The sequence below is a fragment of the Chelonia mydas genome, chromosome 2, assembly GCF_015237465.2.
Source record: "Chelonia mydas isolate rCheMyd1 chromosome 2, rCheMyd1.pri.v2, whole genome shotgun sequence".
Taxonomy (NCBI): domain Eukaryota; kingdom Metazoa; phylum Chordata; order Testudines; family Cheloniidae; genus Chelonia; species Chelonia mydas.
The window spans coordinates 189,093,901-189,114,937 of record NC_057850.1 but is presented as its reverse complement, the minus strand read 5'-3'; the positions used below and the strand labels follow the sequence as shown (position 1 = coordinate 189,114,937).

At 41.4% G+C, this 21,037-nt stretch overlaps 1 protein-coding gene across 4 annotated transcripts in view; it reads left to right on the top strand.

Annotated features, from left to right (window-relative positions):
* The window catches only part of TGFBR2 (transforming growth factor beta receptor 2), a 95,992-nt gene that overhangs the window by 22,038 nt on the left and 52,917 nt on the right, over positions 1-21,037 (top strand). For 2 of the 4 annotated variants that reach the window (XM_037890380.2, XM_037890381.2), the window contains one exon: positions 3,389-3,508. The exons of the other annotated variants lie outside the window; for them this stretch is intronic. In XM_037890380.2, the coding sequence (XP_037746308.1) occupies positions 3,389-3,508 (120 nt within the window). The remainder of the gene's footprint in view (positions 1-3,388; positions 3,509-21,037) is intronic. 4 annotated transcript variants of the gene reach the window in all.

Here is a 21,037-nt window from a genome sequence, read left to right as displayed (position 1 = left end):
TCCTCAACTGAGCAGATCCCTTGGGTGTCAGCAGCTTTGCACCTCCATAGCAGTACAGATCAGGTGGGATACAGCTGAGTATCTGGCTCAGTTTGTACTGCTGTAAGTGACAACATGGCACTTTTAATGCAAAGCAGTGGAGAATCAGTTCCTCTGTGGTGAAATAGTAAATCTGTTTAAGCCCTGCCTTGAAAGAGTCAGTGCCCTTGGCTTTCATCTAGGTTGCTTACTAGGTTTTAGGCCTCAAATTCTGGTCGGGGTATATTGTTTTCTACTAGACAGTAGCAGTAGAATTTACAAGTTCTTGTAAGCAAGAATAAAAATTAAAAGTGGATGGTCTTTACTTGAACAAGCCTAATCCTAGAGGACGAAAATAGCCCAAAATATATTAGAAAGAATGTTTATCTATAGGTTATTCAGCGAGTCCCTTTTGACTTTCAGCTCCAGGTCGATGGGATAAGAGTTACTTTAAGAAATTAAGGGCCCAATCCTGCAAACAACTTACTTCTGAGCATTTTGTTTGTTATGTGAATAGTCCGATTGAAGTTCCTGCTTACCAGAGTGTAAGAACTGAGATGGGTGTTGCAGCAATGTCAGAGTGCAAAGGGACTATTCGGTGTTGTGAACGAGACACTCCATGCTAAATGTTTGCATGAGTGGGCTCTAAGTGATGAAAACACAATTTTCAATTAGTATTTTTCTTGGGTGTATTTTCCAGTACATAGACAGGGCAGCAAAACTGATATCAGTTAAATGTAGCACCCACTTATCACCCACTGTGTGAAATGGTGCAACTGTAAGTAATACACGAAGTTTAGGTCTGACAAAAAGCTATATACAGAAAAACGGACTATTTCAAGCATAATAGAACAATGAAACATTTTTTCTAATTAGGGGCCATTGTGTGTGTGCTTAATTCCATCTCTATTTGTGATAGGATTTAAGCACATGATTAAAAACTATTAACTTCGGTAGGATTTAGCAGTCCTTAAAGTTAAGCATGAGTTTAAAGTGAAGTCTCAGTTCAGATGCTTTCCTGAATCAGTCCTAATATTACTTTGGTTACCATATAACAAAGTTTAGCAACAGTCCAAAATTGTAAAACGGTGGCATTTGAAGGAAAAAGACTAATTCCTAGTTCTGTTTTTTTTTTTACTTCTGTCTGTGTGTGTTTTAAATATCCCAGTTCCTTCATCTTTGTCTTCTTGTAATTGCAGTTTGTTATAATTTTATCTAAGTTTTCTGTTACATCCTAGCTCCTCCCTTTATATTGATATTAGAGCCAATTTTGCCCCTGGAATGATTGTTGAGGAAAATTCTTTTGCTGAAACAGCTGGCAGTTAGCAAGCTTTTCCTGCTGGCATCCTTTCCTAAGTTACCCTGATTAGAATGGTCTTCTTTCATTTGTTCCTCTTGTCTTTTTTGGATGAGTGGCATCATTAAGAATGAATGGAGTTTCTAGTCTGTTTCATATCATAATAAAAACAAACTGTTATATTGTATATAATAAACCATAGTTATTTAGAACTGGTCCAGTAGTCCAGTGTTCATGGGTCCAGTTCTTCACACACTTGCCTGAGAGTAGGTCAAGAGCAACTCCATTGAAATAATGGAGTCATTCTAAAGTGATACTGATGTGAGCGAGAGGAGAATTGGGCTCAGTCCTCCACAGCTACAGCCAGATGGGTTGAGTGTAAGGGTAGATGCACCTCTGTAACTCACAGGAGCATCTGGTTCCTGATATTGAAAGCATTTTTTATTTTAAACCTACATCCACACCAAAGGTTAATGTTTTGCATTTAACTCACAAGCTAACTTGAAACTATAGCTATTCGAACGCTATCTTCCCCCCGGCCCCATACCGCTTGTATCAAAGGACTCTCTCTTTCGGTCTTCACAGAAGCGCCACATCCTTGAGACAACACACCCAGCGGCTCTCACCTACCTTTACTGCACTGGGTGTTAAATTATGAGCATGACTGAGAGTAGAATGTTCACTTTTCACAGGTGCAAATGACTACATAAGATACCAGCTGGTGGTGAATCAGGCCCATCATGTTTGTGAAGTCACGTAAACACTTATATTAGCTGGGATGGGGTGAGGGGGGTGGGGTATCTGCACACATTTTTTGTTAGGACTTAGGTGATAATATCTGGAGTCCAATTGATTTTAACATGGATATTGTGTGTGATCATAATGGCTCCAAGATTATTATTTTTTATTGTTACTCTTTGTGTTACAGCAACAGCTTGAGACCCCAACTGAGAGCAGGGCCCCATTATTCTAGGCATTGTACAACCACCTAGTAAGGGACGGTCCCTGCCCCCAAACAGATGTACGTTGACTTCAAATAATACAATGTAACAGTCCTTTCAGAGCCTTTGCATTGTGTGACCTAATATACTATTACAATTTATTATTTGTATTGCTGTACTGAAGAGAAATATTCTAAAGTAGGAGAGCACTATGTTCTATTAATATATGCTTTGCACTTATAGAATGCTTTTCCTCTGTACATTTCAAAATGTTTTTATAAAATTGGTTAAGCACTAATATCCTGATTTTTAAAGAGGGGGAAACTGAGACATTGAGAAGTTAAAGTGTGATCCTAATTTGAAAAGTAACTGTAAACATGACATTGTAGTATAACTGTTTTATTGAGTCTCGGCAAATTCCAGATCAAATTTTGTGCTTTGTGCGTGTATAATATATATATAATAAATAAGCGTATCTAACTGCCACAAGTTCAACCTGTGATTTGTAAGTCAAGCTGTGCTTTTTCTAGCTTATGCATTGTCACCAGTGATAGAGATTCTGAAAGATAATTTCTGCCCTATTACACCTGTATAACCCCACTGAGGCATTGTACTGTTGTAACTGAGGGCATAATTTGGCTCTGCAATTGAACTGAATTCAAAATTCTGTTGATGCAGGTGCCAAAATAAAATCCATCTCACTCTCCCATGACTGTATTGCCTCTTCCAAAGAGTAAAAAGGAAGAGAAATTTATTTTTGTTCGAAAAGTGAGTGAATTTGACAGAATATACCCAGAGATCAGGTCTGTTAAGTAGGAAGGTGTCATTTTTTCAAAGCAACTTGCCAAGTAAAGACACAGTATGACTCTTACATGCACAGAGCACATTAATAGATGCCTTGGAAAACTAGCCTTTGTGCAAGCGAAGTACATCTAGGGCCAGGTTCTCATCTGGCATAAATCAACATAACTCTACTGAAGGCAATGAAGCTACACCGATTTATATCAGCTAAGGATCTGCCCCACAGAATTAATAACTGGCAACTGTGAGTTATGAGGCTCTAATTCCCTTGAGCAGACCTTTGTGATATCGTATCTTACAAGAGCCAAAATGATACGGTTCTCTTTCCCAGAACAAGAAAGTAATTTGGCTGCAGCATTTGGGACTCCCTGGAGCCTAGAGAGTAGAGATTTCAGGAGGCCACAGGAAGAGGGAATTTCCAGAATTCCAGAATGCTGGGACATGATCAAAGGTATGATTAAGGCTTTTAACTTGGGCAGAACCAAGGGGAAGATGAATTATGGCAATGTTGCAGATAGGGGAATAGGCAGACTCAGAAAAGGGAGCTGTGAGAAGCAAAATACTTTAATAGTATTTTACATCAATATAATGGCTTTCATTCCAAAGAACTCAGCATTTCAAAAATTATATAAGCATAAGAGGCACCTCACCCTTGAGAGGTAGGCATTAGCAAGGTGGAGTGTAGGAGAAAGACTTTTCAAAGATAAACGGGTAAATGTTTATCCAGACTGTGCCAGAGGATTTTTGATAGGTCTCATCCAAAAGAGAGACAATTCACAAAAAACATGGTACTAATTTTGTTTACTTTGGAAGAAAGAAGGGCTGAGTCAGCTCTGCCAGAAATTAACCTGTGATTCCATTGAGTCTAGGTATTTCAGACCTCAGGGGTAGATAAGCCATTATCAATTTTCCTGCTGTCAGTATTCCAGCACTAAAAGTGTATGAGTCCGCATACCTGTTTTCAGACTTTTGGGGTCTCTGCAATTTCTGGATGACAAGAGGTTGAGGGTAGGAATTTTCTTAGCTCATTTCACTAACTACAGTAAGTGCATTTTTAATGCAATTTTTAGTATTACAGATCGTACAAGAAAGTGAAGAACCTTGGTCAAGAGTTTCTATTTTTGCCCCTGAAAATGGCTGAATTACTAGTGGGTTATGGTTTTCATCTGTGGACTGTTCCAAACTTCAAAGTGACTGAGGATTTTGGGTGCCTCCACATTTTAACACCTTGTGCGGTTTTGAGATACTTGAAATGAGCTTAGTTTTCAGACGATGGATGGCTCAGTACTTTCTGAAAATCATACCCTTCAAAGTTTCTCACATCAGGCACCCAAAGCCACTAGTGACTTTTGACATTGTTGGCGATAATAGTTGCTCATTAATCTAGAAAAGCCCTTAGGACCTGTCTATACTGCAGCTTGGGAGTGAGCTTCCCAGCGCAGGTAGATAGACTTGTGCTAGTGGGGCTTGCGCTAGCGTGCTAAATATTAGCTGTGTAGATGTTGCCACACTGGGAGAGGCACAGGCTAGCTGCCTGAGCTCAGAGCCATGGGGTAGCATGAACTTGAGCTCAGGCGGCTAGCTTGAGTCTCAGCTGATGCGGCAATGTCCACACTGCTATTTTTAGTGCACTAGCTGCAAATATATGTACCAGGGCGAGAGGTTTGCTCCCAGCTGCTATGTTGTCATACTCATGGACTTCAGTGGGAGCTGAAATCACTTAATGCCTAGCAGGACTGGTCCTTATATATATATATGTTTTTATGCCCATGAAAGAGAAATCTCTATCTCCCAACTTCACAGAACTTGTTTGCGAGTTTTGGGTTTGGAGTACATCTGAAGCCATCATAATAATAATACTTAGCACTTTCCCCCTTAGATCTTGAAGTGCTTGTTGGTATGTCTAAGTATTTTATTTGCGTTTTAAAAAAAAATAGATGTATGGAGAGGGAATTATGATGTGGTGTAATTAGTACTTTTTCACTTAGTTTTTTCTCAAATTGCCTAGTCTTTTAAAATATTCCTTGGGTGGACAGAAATTGCTCCAAGTTTGCAGTTTTGAGGCTGATCTTGATAGGTGCAAAGTACAGTAATTTTGCTTCCATTCATTCTGGAGCTAGTAATTAGCCCAGAGTAGCACTTCTCTGTTATTTTGAGTAAGGCATTACATGACTACAAGGCGACTTGTGTTTTCCTTTGGCCCAAAATGTGAAGCAATATAAAAATATAAAAAACTTAAGAACATGTTTCTTCTTCTTTATGTTTTCAGTGATTACACTGTAATTGCCCCTCCCACCCCCGCCTTTTCCTCTGGGAACATATTATAAGAGCCCTTATTCCCAACTTGACTCCATGGAAATCTTGCAGCATGGCTATGGGTGTCTTGATGCCAGACACCCCCCCCCACACACACATACAGTGCCTGCTGAAAACCGCGTAGGATGGGTCCATGATCAGAGAAGGAAATCTTTGAGATTTACCTGGTGGATTTTTCTTGAACCATCCTCTTTATGGGAGGGATACGGTGGGCTGTGGATTTTGGAGGCCACAGCTTCATCAACCCTATTGATCATGATCAAGAATGCCGTAATATATGAGGATGCAGAAGAGCTGTCATGTAGAGGTGACTGCTGCTCCACTGTCTCATTGACCTCTCATTGATTGGTTCGCAGCTCAAGCCAACATAATTTCCTTCCTCTTCATATTTCCACAAGGAAATACCACGCTCTGGAGGGGGACTGTGTTATGGAGCACAGCGCCTGCCCTGCAGGAACCCCTTCCTCCTCAACCCCTTCAATCCTACGGAACTCCATCCCTAAGCATCTCTGTTGGCCAAGGGAGGGAAGGATGGTGCCATGACGGTGGCACAGTAATTCTTCAACAGAATTTCTGGATGAAAGCCCCAAGGCCATCAGGAAGCCCAGTCAGTCTTGCATTTTTTCTCCTCTCCTATACTGTGCCAAGTTAAACAAGACACAGGACTAATCTGTTTCCCCATTTCTCCCCAGTTAAGAGCTTCAATGTGTTATGAGTCATCAAGGAGCAGTGCTGGTGCAAGGTGGCCCTGCCTTGTGTTACTTGACCATTTTATGGCTCTTTTCTATCATGGCTCTTTTGATGGATATTGTATTGTGAAGCTGAGTTGTACTTCCTCGAACTTTGCTATTTTTGCAGGTGTTAAGTGCAGTGTGTTTTGTCACATGTGCTTACCAGTGGTGTCAAATTGGAAACACTGGTCTCTGTCCTGGTTGGTGAAGGTTGGGGGTGAATGCTGTAAGCAGACCATTGTTCATTTGCAATCATTATAAAGTATCTTAACCTTCAAAGCTAATGTTGATACCTCTCTGCTACTACCACTCACCACATGCATCAAAGTAGAAGAAACTGGCATCTACATTTCCCTCCCCCTCCCCCGCCCCCCAGCTGTAGTCTGGCATGGACCATACCCACCAAGAAAACTGTCTTCCTTCCCATAAAATGTGAACTTTATTTTAAAAAATCATGCATTTTGTGCTCATTAAATGGAGGAACAGATAACTTGGACTAGTGCATACCCCCAGTGGCGCTGGAACCCTTTTAATAATGGAGGTGCTGAAAGCCAGCCCCCTTACCCCTGTCCACACCTCTCCCCCCAGCTGGGGCTGGGAGCAGTGTTGTGTCTCCAGGGAGGAACCCAGACAGAGGTAAGGGGGCAAAGGCTAGGGGTGGGCACGGGGCCAGTAGCAGAGTATCATTGGACTGACGCTCAATATGGATTGTGTAGAGAATCACTGAAGTGGACAAGCATCCGTTCCAATGATTGGAAGCTGAAGCTAGACAAATTCAGAATACAAATGTGCAATTTTTTTTTTTAACAGTGAAGGTAATTAACCATTAGAACAACTTCTCTAGAGACTGGATAGATTTTTCCATCATTTGAAATCTTTAAATCAAGACTGGCTATCTTCTTAAAAGGTAAACAATGGCTCAAACAGAAGTTGTGGGCTTGATGCAGAAACTGCTGGTTTTGGCTCCTATCCTGAGTTATGCAGGAGGGTCCGATGAGATGAATGGTCCTTTCGGGCCTTAAACCCTGAGAATCATCAGGTATTTGTTTAGCACCAAAAGCTGGTTTTACTTGTGTCCTAAGTCAGAATTTGGATTAGTATCTCCAGAAGCAACAAAGAGTTAAGCCACTCTGCTATAAAGGACATTTCAAATATGTATGGGCTATAAAATTTTGCATCCACAGAATTTTTAAAAATGTATCCTTTCCCATGGAGAGTTTCTTTTTGTTTAAATTACCATGTTGTTGAATTTGGAAAGCGTAGGCATTTTTTGTGTTTTAAGGCCCGTTCTGTTAAATGGATGTTCTCAGTTAATGCAGTGTTTGTGAAAAGTGCCAGACTGACAGCTCCAGAGAGTCAGCTCCTGTTGTTAGTGAACGCATACAGTAGCAGCAGAACATGTTTCCCCACACTGCGATTTGCCCAACATTGAACAGGTTTTTCAGCTTCCATGTTCATTTAATGCTGAGCCTCCCTTCCCTATGGGTATCAGTTGAAATGGTGTTTCTGTGATCTTATCATTAGTCCACTGTGAACTTTATGGAGACCATCAAGTCATTTCATGTAGGCCACCAAACAGCTTAGAAAAAGTTTCCAGTTTCTCATAGACTTTAAGGCCAGAAGGGACCATCATGATCATCTAGTCTGACCTCCCGCACATTGTAGGCCACAGAACCTCACCCAGCCTCTCCTGTAATAGAACTATAATCTCTGGCTGAGTTACTGAAGTCCTGAAATCATGATTTAAAGACTTCAAGTTATAGAGAATCCACCATTTACACTAGTTTAAACCGGCAAGTGACCCAAGCCCCATGTTGAAGAGGAAGGGGATCCTCCCCCCGCCCTCCCTCCCCTGGGTCTCTGCCAGTCTGACCCAGGAGGAAATTCCTTCCTAACTCCACATATGGTGATCAGCTAGATCCTGAGCATGTTGGCAAGACCCACCAGCCAGACACCTGGGAAAAGATTCTCTATAGTAACTCAGAGCCCTCCCCATCTAGTGTCCCATCACTGGCCACTGGAGATTGGCTACATGCCATTGTGGGCAACCTGTCATCCATCCCCTCCATAAACTTATCAAGCTCAGTCTTGAAGCCAGTTAGGTTTTTTCCCCCACTTGTCCCCTTGGAAGGCTGTTCCAGAACTTCTCTCCTCTGATGGTTAGAAAACTTTATCTAATTTCAAGCCTAAACTTAACGATGGCTAGTTTATATCCATTTATTCTTGTCCACATTGGCACTTAACTTAAATAACTCTTCTCTCTCCCTGGTATTTATCCCTCTGATGTATTTGTATAGAGGAATCATACCTTCCATCAGCCTTTTTTTTTTTGGTTAGGCTAAACAAGCCCAGCTCTTTGAGTCTCCTCTCATAAGGTAGGTTTTCCATTCCTTGGATCATCCTAGTAGCCACTCTCTGCGCCTGATCCAGTTTGAATTCATCTCTCTTAAACATGGGAGACCAGAACTGCATGCAGTATTCCAGATGAGGTCTCACCGGTGCCTTGTATAATGGTGCTAACGCTTTTCTCTCTCTCTACTGGAAATACCTCGCCTGATGCATCCTAGGACTTCACTTTTTCATGGCTGCATCACATTGGCAGCTCATAGTTCTTGTCTACCCCTAAGTGCATGACGTTGCACTGTGCACTATTAAATTTTGTCCAGTTTCTGTTACTCCAGTTTAAGGTTGTCCAGATCTTCTTATGTGATATTCTGTTCCTCCTCAGTATTGACAATATCTTCCAACTTTGTGTCATCCACAAATTTTATTAGCACACTCAACTTTTTTTTGCCTAGATCATTAATAAAAATGTTAAATAAAATTGGTCCCAAGACTCTACTAGTAACCTCCCTCCAGCCTGATAATTCACCTTTCAGTATCACCTGTTGTAGTCTCTCCTTTAACTCATTCCTTATCCACCTTTAAATTCTCATATTAATCCACATCTTCTCCAATTTAACTAATAATTTCCCATGCCTCAAATGCCTTACTGAAATCCAGGTCAATTAGATCTACTGCATTGCTTTTGTCTAAAAAATCAGTTCTCTTCTCAAAAAAGGACTTCAGGTTGGTCTGGCATGATCTACCTTTTGTAAAACCATGTTGTATTTTATCCGAATTACTGTTTACCTCTATGCCCTTAACTACTTTCTCTTTCAAAATTTGTTCTAAGACCTTGCATACAATTGAGGTCAAACAGGCCTGTAGTTTCCCAGCTCACTTTTTTTCCTTTCTTAAAAATAGGAACTATATTAGCGATTCTCCAGTCATAGAGTATGACCCCCCAAGTTTATGGATTCATTAAAAATCCTTGCTGTTGGACTTGCAATTTCATGTGCCAGTTTCTTTAATATTCTTGGATGGGGATTATCCAGGCCCCCCAATTTAGTCCCATTAGGCTGTTTGAGTTCCACCTTGGATGTGGTAATTTCTACTCCTATATCCTTGTTCTCATTAGCCACTCTGCCACTACCTATAAACTCTTCATTAGCCTTATTAAAACCTGAGGCAAAGTATTTGTTTAAGTGTTGGGCAATGCCCAGATTATCTTTAATCTCCACCCCATCCTGAGTGTTTAGCGGTCCCACTTCTTTCCTTGTTTTCTTTTTATTTATATGGCTATAGAACCTTTTACTGTTGGTTTTAATTTCCTTTGCAAGGTCTAACTTTGGTTGGCTTTTGGCAGTTCTCACTTTTCCCCTGTACTTTCTGACCTACAAGAGGTAGCTTTCCTTGCTAATCCATCCCATCTTCCATTCCTTGTAGGATTTCTGCTTTCTCTTAATCACCTGTTTGAGATGGTTGCAGATCAAGCTGGATGAGCATCCCTTCCCCACAATATTTTTCCTCTTGCTTGTGATTCAGGCTTCAGATAGTTTCTGTAACTTTGACTTAAAGATCTGAATGTGGAGGAGGCTTGGCATTACATTGCGTTTTTCAGTCCAGTCCACTTCCCTAGCTAATTCCCCCCCGCCCCTTTTTTTTAATCGTTTGCCCTTTTGAAATCAAGGACCCTAGTTGCAAATTTTTTTTTTTTATCCTTTCATTTAGTTTAAACTCAATTAGCTCATGGTCACTCAAACCAAGCTTGTCCCCTACAACCAATTCTTATGTGAAGTCCTTACTACTCGCCAATACCAAATCTAAAATGGCATCACCTTTTGTTGGTTTGGCAACTATTTGGTGAAGAATTGTGTCAGCTATGATCTCCAGGAAAATCTGGGCCCTACTATTAGTAGCACTTATCCTCCAATCTGTTTCTAAGAATTTAGTCTCCCATAATCACACAATTCCCAGTAGCATTTATTTAATTAAAAACATTAAAGAGGTCTCTATCCATATCCAAATTGATCCTGGGGGAAGCACTATCCTAGGGGAACCTCTAGTAGTTTTCTCCTGCAACATGCTTTTTGGCCCAAACAGGCTCTGTCTTATCCATTCCATCACTTCTAATTTCTTTACAGTCTACCTTATCATTAATATACAAAGTTACTCCACCACCAGTTGCTACTTTACCACAGCTGGATTTGAATCCGTGACCTACAAATGAAGGATTAATATGTGCCATGGCCAGCCTCTGGAACAATCCAGTTACCCTCAAATAGATGTATTGGTCCAGATCCTGAACTAGTATAACTTGGTGTAGCACCATGGGAGTCAGTGGAGCTACACTGATTCATACCAGCTGAAGATCTAGTCCCATTAATCCTATATAAGATACCACAGAAAGTAGGTACCTTCCATATGCTGGTACCATACTACATCATGTCTCTAGCTGAACTATACCATGTAAAAACTCATGAAGTGTAGCCACATTTTGCTTTTAAAATTTTTTAATTGTTACAAGGAAAAGACAGTTGAACAAAAATTATGAGTCAGAGGGAATGTGTGTCTGATTTTGAGCTCTTCCAAGAAAGGTTTTCCTGATTCATCTGAGCAAGTGGTGTGTGTTTCTCAGTCTTAAACCCATCCTCCTTTCTCCGCACAACACCTCCTTTTACAGAAGTAATTGTTTTGCAGACTTTTGGTTGGTTTTCCCTTGCACTTCTAATTGGAATTTTTCTTTTTAAAAAGACATCTGAAAAATGCACATGCTGACTTTAAGAACTGTTGGGCTATTGAAAAAGAACTGTTAAGGTAGTCTTAAGAGTATGTAGGAGATAGTCATTATCTTAAGCTTGGGGCATGCAGGAGACAGTGGGTTATGGAAACAGTGACCATCATAAAAGAATGCTTTTTCATTAAGTATTTTCCACGCAGGTAGATATGTTTTTAAAAAAAATCAACTCTATCCATACAGTTCACAGTATGAGCTTAATTACAATGTTGTTCTGCCTAAACATCCAGTATTGTACTTCATAACCAACCTAGAACAGACTGCTTTCTCTTTCACACCTTCAGACAGGTAGACTAAATATTTTAGCCTGGCAAGTTCCTTCACACTGAGCTCTCTTTTTTTGAGAATATCCTTGCGTCATGTTGTAATGCCAGGCCTTTTGGTGCAGACAACTGAAGCACATTGTGCAGTGACTAAAAGAATCCATTGCAGGCAGTAAGAAGTGTTTTTTCTTGTATGCACGTGTGCATATTTGTTAGTGTCAGAGTGATGCTAGCCTTTAAATATGAGTGTCATGTATGCTGGATTCCACAGGCATCTACGTGAGAATGTACCCTAGAAGAAAGCAGTTTTACAACATGGTGTACAAATGTAACTTCCTTGTGTTTGTGTTCTAGAGTCAATGGTAGTGACAGGGCCCTTTGGCCCATTGGGCCTTTTAAAGGGTTTGGTTATGGAGTGAAATCCACGTCCCACTGAAGTTATGGTAAAATACCCACTTACTTCAATAAGGGCTGGATTTCACCCACGAATTTTATTTTACTTTAAATCTGGTAACACTTCCTGCAGTGAAGAGAAATTTGTGAACAGCCTTATTCGCCCCCTTTCCCCACATCTCTTGGATATCATTCAAAAACTTGTTTTTATGAGCTATGTCCTCTTCTCAATGCATTGTTTATAATTTCCATTAATGGTGGGAATGCATCCAATCTGACAGAAACAAATACAGCCCTCTATGCTGCTGAATTTGAGAAGGTTGTGTATTTTCCCCCCCAAATCCATTCAAAGTGATTTTGCTCCCAAAGGATTAAGTTTCAGTCTAACTTTACTTTGAGGAGAGCAATTTACTATTTTAACTGAGCTGATGGATTATGAAAGTGAGTAATTTCTTTCTCATGCTATTCCCGTCGAATCTGTCATTCAAACATTGCTGTGTATCAATGAAACTGTTTGCAAAAAGTTTTTTCACAGTTTTCGAAGTTTTTCCTTACAGTCAACAAGATCTGAACAGAGCTGCCACAAAAGCTTGTTGGCCCATCAGAGATTGACAGAGAATTTCCTTTTTGGTAAAATAAGTCTTTATTCCAATACAATTAATTTTCCAAGTTAGATTAACTAGGGTGGATCAGGAAAAGAGGTACATACAGCCTTCAGAAAATAAACTGTATAGAATTCTATAATATTAGAACAATTCATTTTATTGCAAACTAATGTTTTAGACCAATGCTGTAGTACGTTTATAACAGGGGTCGGCAACCTATGGCATGCGTGCCAAAGATGGCATGCGAGCCGATTTTTAATGGCATGCTGCTGCCTGCCAGGTCCCAGCCGCTGGCCCCGCTCAGCCCGCTGCCGGTCTGGGGTTCTGGCTGCCAGCCCCTTGCTAGCCCGGGTCCCGGCAACAGGCCCCACTCAGCCTGCTGCTGGCCTAGGTGAACGGAATCCCAGGGCTGGCAGCAGGCTGGGCTAAACTAATAGTTTAGTTATATGATATATAGACTTATAGAGAGAGACCTTCTAAAAAAAGTTAAAATGTATTACTGGCACGCAAAACCTTAAATTAAAGTGAATAAATGAAGACTCAGCACACCACTTCTGAAAGGTTGCCGATCCCTGCCTTATAAGAATGTTTTTAGCGATGTGCCCAAAATATAATCTAGATCTCACCTCCCCCACTTCTGCTGAAATTTGGAGAAGTTCAAAATCTAAGCAAAGGACCAAATTTTGCAAATGTCCCTATGTTTATACTGAGCTGAAACAACCCCCCCTGAAACAAGCACCCCTGAATTTTAGTGCTTGAACTCTGGATCCAAATTTTATAGTGGGAGCTCACTTTTTTTAAAATAAGGGAGGATCAGATTTTTAAACATGGTAACAGTGCACCCACAAAAATACAAATGCACTCATTGCATATGGAAAGTAAGTATTTGCACATGTGTATAAATCAGTGCATATGCATGTCTGCATAACTACTGCCAGGTTAGAAGCACAATTGCCTGGTTAATGCATTTAAATACTCATTTTTCATGGGCACCTGTGGGTCTTTACAACAATGATTTGTGTAACTGATAAATATGAGTCCCATGGATATGCTGGATGTTTATGGAAAGTTTTATAAAAGTTTCAGGCGGGTTAGTCAACGATATGCATGTTTCATATGGGAATAGTGGAGATTCTCAACATGTGAATCACATTCCCCTCCTCCTATTCCTTTCGCTGAAGTAAATTTGTTCGGTCACTTCCAATCATAGATGGCTAGATTGATTACATCAGACAAAGAATAAAGTCCGCAGATTCATGAAGCACCCCATAAATCAAAGGAGGTACAAGAGTCAGTACCTAGAAGTGCTGCAAAAACTGGCACCATGGATTCTGGGGTGCATTGGTGAAGGAGCTCAATGAGGAATCATGGTTTGAAAAAAATCTAGAAACAGTAGTATGCACTCTTCTATCAGAGTTCAAAAAAAAAAAAAAAGTTAAACAGCAGCACTATAATTTTCTTACTCTAAACCACATAATCTGAGCCAAAATCTTTTTAGGTCTTACATATGCCATTTATGTGTCTGGTGCATCATAATTATGAAGTATTATCAGTGCAGGAATGCGACACTTTAAGTTTTATGAGAACAGATGCAGCCCACTCAGGGTTATATTTTAGGAGTCCTTTTGATTTTCTTTTTTAAAAATCTAACATCCAGTCTTTTGGGCCTGATTCTGATCTCATTTAAATCAGTGAACTTACTCCCAAAGTATTAGGGTGGAAGTGAAATCAGAATCAGGCCCTTTAATTTCACCGACCTAGAACTAGAACTATGAAAAATATTCATAACAAAAACTGAAACTCAGGCAACGTTTACCAAAGTTCACCAACTGTTTGGCCAGGCAAGTTTCAAGCAAATCTTCATCGGGCATTGGGTGAAAACTTCAGAGCCATCAAGTTTCACAAGGTTTTTCCCATAAAGCAAGGCAGAACTGGTGGTTTGGTTGAAAATTACTTCGTGTTTATATGTTGTTTGCAGTGTCGTTGTAGCTTTGTTGATCCCAGGATATTAGAGGAATAACACCTTATCTCTTTTGTGTTGACATCACCTGTGCACCCCAAACTCATGGGGTGCACCTCACCCAAACCAAAATTAGGGTTGCCAACTGTGACTGAAGCTATTCTGGGAGATTTTTTCCCCAGCATGACATAATGTCATTTTCTTAACATATCCTATTAAAATCTCCCATGTTGCTTTCATTTGTCATCGGGAGACCAGTGATGATTCCAGGAGATTGTAGGCCAATCCTGGAGGGTTGGCAACCCTAACCAAAACACTTGGAAGAGAGAAATAGATCCACTTAATAACACAGTACTTTTCTATTAGTCCTGGTCTACACTGTGAATAACGTAGCTGAAGTCGACGTACTTAGATCGACTTACTGTGGTGTGTCTGCCACGGTGAGTCGACTGCTGCCGCTCCCCTGTCGACTCTGCCTGTGCCTCTCGCGGCTCTGGAGTACAGGAGTCGACGGGAGAGCGCTCGGGGGTCTATTTATTGCGTCTAGACTAGACGCGATAAATCGATCCCTGCTGGATCGATCGCTGCCCGCCGATCCAGCACGTAGTGAAGACATACCCTTAGATTATACCTTCTCATCAAGGAAATATAGTATATTTTTACCAACATTGATGCATGAGCCTCTCTCCAAATCCCTGTGCAGTAGGGAAATCTATTATTCCCACTTACAGTCGAGGAAACTGTGACACAAAGACATTCAGGTCAGAATTTTCAAATACATCCAGTAATTTTGGTTGACCAACTTGAGACACTTTGGGTCTGATTTTTTCCAGAGTGCTTAGCAATTGCAGCTGCTGTGGAAGTAAATAAGACCTGCAGCTCTCTGCCGTCTCTGAAAATCTAAGGCCCGGATCCTCAAAAGTATTTAGGGATCTCTTGAGGATCTGGATGTAGGTGCCTCAAGATAGTTATCCCAAAATTGTTGCACCCAAAATTAGTGGAGTCTCTTAAAAATGCTAGCTTAAGTGATTTGCTCCAGGTCACACAGGAAGTCCGTGGTAGAGATGAGAACAGAACCCCAGACACCAGACTCTCAGTCCTGTGCCTCAACTACGAGAACACCCTTCCTCTCCTCTATGCTGGGTGAACTCTTTCTGGAATATCTGAAAAATGAGCCAATGAGCGCTTCCTAAGAAGGATGCCTGGGCAGCGTTTAATTATTCTCACAATATGCAATTTCCTACGATCAAAGAGGAATATTTTTTTTATAATTAGGTATCATTATACATGTGTAAGTAAGAGTGTGTGTGTGTTTCTGTAGTGCGCGCCACAAAGGTACGAATGCTCTCAGCGCATGGAAAACTGTACCGAGTACAGTCTTCAAAAACTGTAATGTACCCACAGAATGAGTACAACTGCAGGACAGCCTTCAGACTGAAACCACTGTGTATCATGTAGCTTGATGTGTGACATACACCAGTGAGATCTGCATGGGCATATTTCTTCCAAAGGCTGCAGAGAAACTTTGCTTCAATAACATTATACATATATGACTCAAAACAAAAAAAAACAGGAAATTCGAATATAAGACTGATGCTTTCCCTTTCATTCACAAAGCAACCCAGTCCTATTGAGGATGAGGTGTCAGCCGTAGCTTTGAATTTCCTGTCTTTTGTTGTGCTTTATCACAGCCTTAATGTGGAATATAGGAGTTCGTGCTTCATTTCCTATGCTTAACTTTTAAGAAAGGTCATAAAATGCATAATGTTCATTTGTGAGACCAGAGGGGGTCTCTTTTAATCTCTTAAATAAGCAGTATTTAATCCTATGTAGACATAATCTGGGCTAGATTAACCATTTGTAAAATACTCTGTCAAGCATTTGTGAAAGGCATATTGCTTGTCCAGCTAAATATATATTTTAGTCCTCTTAAGGTACATGTACACTGCAGTAAAAGACTTGCAGCACAGTGCAGCTGGTCCAGGTCATCTGACTCAGGATTGCAGGGCTAAAAATAGCAGTGTAGACTTTTGGGTTTGGGATGAAACCCCACAAGGGGGTGGGTCTCAGAACCTGGGTTCCAGACTGAGCCCAAATGTCTACATGGTTATTTTTAGCCCCACAGCCCTGTGAGCCCAAGTGAATTGACCCAGGCTCTGAGACTTGGTTATGTGGGTTGTTTATTGCAGTGTAGATGTACCCTTAGTCTGCACACTTTCCTTTGGGAGCCGTTATAGCCCAGTTCTTTCCCTCCCACTCACTCCTGTCATACTTAGTTCTGCTTCTAAGTATCTGTGCTTGTAGTAATCCCTAACTAAAATTTAACCACTTCTGTATGCTGTTAAAATAGAGAGATTCTTCCATTGCACGCAATAGTTAACTGAAATTTCTGACTCCTTGTTCCATACTCTTTTCTATTTTCCTTCTGCATGTATTATCATTGTTCCACACCTTTGGAAATAGCCGCTTTCCCCACTTTACAGTGCTATTTAATATGCTTGTCGCTGTTCATGGCACCTGCACTTGTATTTCCCCTCCCTCTGGTACAGCAAGGACACCCACTCTCAGGTGTCCAACTCCCCTCGCCATCACCTCTCTCTCTCTCCCTTCTGCCCGGGTATCTCCAGGTTAAATTATTGCCTGTCTTCACTGAATTATTCCCAGCTGAGACAGGTTGCCCAAGCACACTGGCTTCGTTTCCCTTCCGTCACCATTAACGGTGTGACTGTCCACAATTATATGGTACCATCCAGCACTCCCTATGCAACCCTATTTTATTCTTAAGGTGAGAGCACTACAGAGAAAACAATAAAAGAATCTACCCACACATTACTAAGCTTACAAGAAACCACCCCAACCCTAACGTGGGCTCTGCAGGAGCAGCCCTTCAACACCCAAAGGGTTTCCTTGTGGTTTTGAGTTCATTATAGCTTTAGTTCCAAACAAGTACTTAGTTTTATGGGGCCTCCATCAGCCTAGTCAGTCCTACCAACCTTTCCTAAGGACTGGGGCCTTCCATGGACCAGGAGTCTTGTCTGTTTGCTGGATCATGAAGGATGCCCTGAGCCAGTTTGAAACCAGGCTATTATCCAAAAACCCTCTCTTTGTCTGTTGGTCCCTGGAGAATCTAGTCTGAACTAGTATCTGCGCACCTCTCCAGGGGTAGCTTCAAAGGGTTGCTAATGGAGCAAGTACATTAGTGTCCCCCTCTTACTAGAAGTGTTACACACACTAACACATACACAATTGCATTTTTAACACAATGGACCCCAAAGATTTTAAACCTCATTCCATAAGGTTTAACTTAATTCAGTAAAGTTTATCTTAATTCCATAAGGTTGGCCCAGGATATTGTTAGTCTCTCACAATGCTGCTGAGTGCCTTCCCGTTTTGAAGATATCATTCTGCTTGTAGCATTGATCCTTGTGCGGTGTGGTTCAGGATGTGCAATGTTGTGCTCCAGCAGGAGAATGAGCAGGTTACACATAAGTGCAAGTTTTTAAAAATTATCTATGGAGGATAAGCACTAAATTTGGCAGACACACGGCTGATTTGCAGCATGAATGTTTTGAGCTCTGAGAGGTAACCATTTTATGAGCATGGTATATGACCTGGTTGTTGAAGTGAAGTTATTGTATACTGAGGTTCTAAGACTCTCCTGTATGAATGTATTTGTCTAGCTTAAGAGGGGTGGTGGGAAGAATAAACAGGAAGGCAGTGGTCCTAGATAAGCAGCCGCTCTGCCAACATCAGGGGCAATTACAAGACAGTGGCATGCTTCCAGGCTTTAGGCTGAAGGGAGACAGCTGTTCTGTGCGGCCTGGAGATCACTGTTCCCTCTAAGCTGAGCGCGTGTGCATGCACACACAGATCCTAAACCCCGTGCACACGGCGAAACACCGCACGCACAAAAAATTGCACAGAAGAAATTTTTTGCGTACACAGCCTGTCAAAAATTAGAGGGAACATCGCTGGAGATCAAAAGAACCCTGAACAGTTAAAAAGCCTTCCGAGGAAAAGAAGAGAATGGGGTTGCCAGGGCTGTCTAGGGAGTTGTCAGCTCTGACAGGGAGACAAACTGGAACAGAGAGAGGCTCTGTGGAAGAGCTCTATAAGGAGTTGGTCACTCCAGGGTCCTTGCAGGGAAGATGGTTCAACCCTGGTAAGCTAGTAGTATGTAGTCAGTTTTATTGTTTTTAAGAAGTTTTCTCTTAAATGCTTATGTTCTAACACTAAATGATACTTTGCTTTAAGGAGGCTATTTGGTCACTGCATTAACCACTCTCATGGCTCCTGAAGGCAACAGAACTTGCCTAGGTTAGTCCTGCTAAAGTAAACCATGGTTGATACATGGGAGACTGCAACCCAGGGCCTGGTCTGAGAATGGGAGAATTGTGTGATTCCACCTTAAGATACCAGAGATGGCTAAGAGTCCTTGACCTGACAGGGTGTGCTTGGGGAGACTAGGAAGTGTTGTTAGCCCTGTAACTGTGAGGCTAAGCACCAGTCTTCCTCATTGAGTGAAAGTCCATTTTGTGTCCTGCTTGCGCGCACTCAAAAGCAGTGGAAGAAAAGGAATGGTTGTGTCTGAGGAGACATAGTGTTAAACATTATTCTTAGGATACAAATGAGACACTTAACTACATGCTCCCTTCCTTGACTTTTCTTCTACTATTAGCAAGAGTAGCTTGGCTGCACAGCAGTGCTCTAATTAAGATGTTGCTCTTGCAAGGTCTTGAGCCTTCTGGCCATGCTTCTGCAAAACATTTAAACACTGTGTTCAGTGCTGGTTCTCCTTCCCTCCCTCTCCTGCTCATCACTTAGAAGTCTCATTAACTTCATTGGTGCAGAATCAAACTGTGCCTATATACACAGCATTCTACACCTGCACTTTGCTGGATCCAGCCCCTTGCATATATCAAACCACAGATTCACAACTCTTGAGTACATGAATATCTAGATATTACAGCTGAAACCTTTCAAAAACCCACTGATACCTTATGGGAAATATTGAAGACTGTTTTGTTGTAACAGCTCTACTTATGTCATAAATTCCTGGGGGAAGGGAGCTGTTTCCTTTTTATTGCACAACTAGAAATAGTTTCTGAATTAGATTCTCTTTTCATGTGTTTATCTGCTCCTGCTGCCTATTTCCCACCTGAAGTCATCATGCTTTCTTTATGACCTCAAAAGCAGCCAATTGTGATGTCACTGAGGGCTAACACTGAGGATAGCTGCACCATTTTGCTGGCTCCCGCATTTTGAAATCTCATAATCTAAGGAGCACTTCTCATGATGAGTAAACTCTGAATTATTTTTAAAAGACATTTTTAATCCCAATTGGCATTTCTGAGCCTACTGCTGAATGAAGTTTGGTGTCAAATGTGACACAAATTTGTAGCAGACCATATAGGAGCTAAATAGAGAAGAATATAAACAGATTCCTAATGAACAGGAGTAAACTTTAAATGGTTACTATTTAAGATATAAATATTTTGTTTAAATAGTGATTTTCAGTCCATTGGGCTCCCACGGCCTTGGTCACAATGACATCACATTGTGACTCAGTGCTAGATCTAGCATCAAGCATTGGTGCAGTGTTGCCAACTCTCATGATTTTATCAGAAGTCTTACAATATTTGGTGTTTTTCTTAAGGCCCCAGCTCCTGGAGTCCTATGATTGCATGGGAATTTGTTTTCATTGATTTAAAAACACTAAGTTTCTAACTCAGGATTGTAGAGAAAAGCTTGAAAAAGTGATTCAAGTGCACCCTAAAGGCCCCAAAACCAGAAAGCAAATAAAAAGAACCCAGCATTTTTTTGAAATAGCTTATCCTGTTTTCACTGTTCAGAATAAACGCTGGAATCATCTCTTCCCTCACCCAGGGATCCTCAGTGCTTGGATCATTGTTCCACACCTTTGGAAATAGCCGCCTAGAAAGGAAGGAGTATTACCTCCCTGACACCATGCTCTCTTCACTTGCACAATGTGGATGCTGTAGCATTCAGCCCAAATGGAGCTCTGCTGTGGGGAAGGGTAGGGCAGTGGAGAGGAGAGGGCAGAGCAGGGAAGGTGCTCTCAGCAGCACTGTCCCCGGCAAAGCCTGGAGATTTCGATGCCCACATTCAGGCATGAAGCAAAAGAGCTTGATCTCCTCTATAGCGGCTGGTGTGTGGCTGCAAAGGGGCCCAACCAGAGACAGGCTCTTCTGGAACTGTGCTGCCAGGAAGGAGAGGGACATGCACTTCTCTCTACATAATATCTCGTGTCTCTTTGATAAAGGTGTCTTCCTTCCTGCAAATTCCCAAGGTCTGTGCGGCTGGGAGAGGCTGGGGTCCCAAATCCATGCTTCTCACAGCAGACAGGATAGTTCCACAAGAATTAAACCTCAGTTTTGCTGGCTTCCCCTTCACTCTCCCAGTAGGCTTTTCTAAAGCGGGGCAGTCCAGCTCACAGCTACTATTTTGTGTCTAAATCCTAAGTAATAAAGAATGAGAGAAGAGAAATGGCAGCAATTATACTTCACGAGTTATGAGCAGGATGAGTTTGCCAAAGCTTTAAAAGTCTTCCCTGAGGCCCGAGTGAGGTTTTC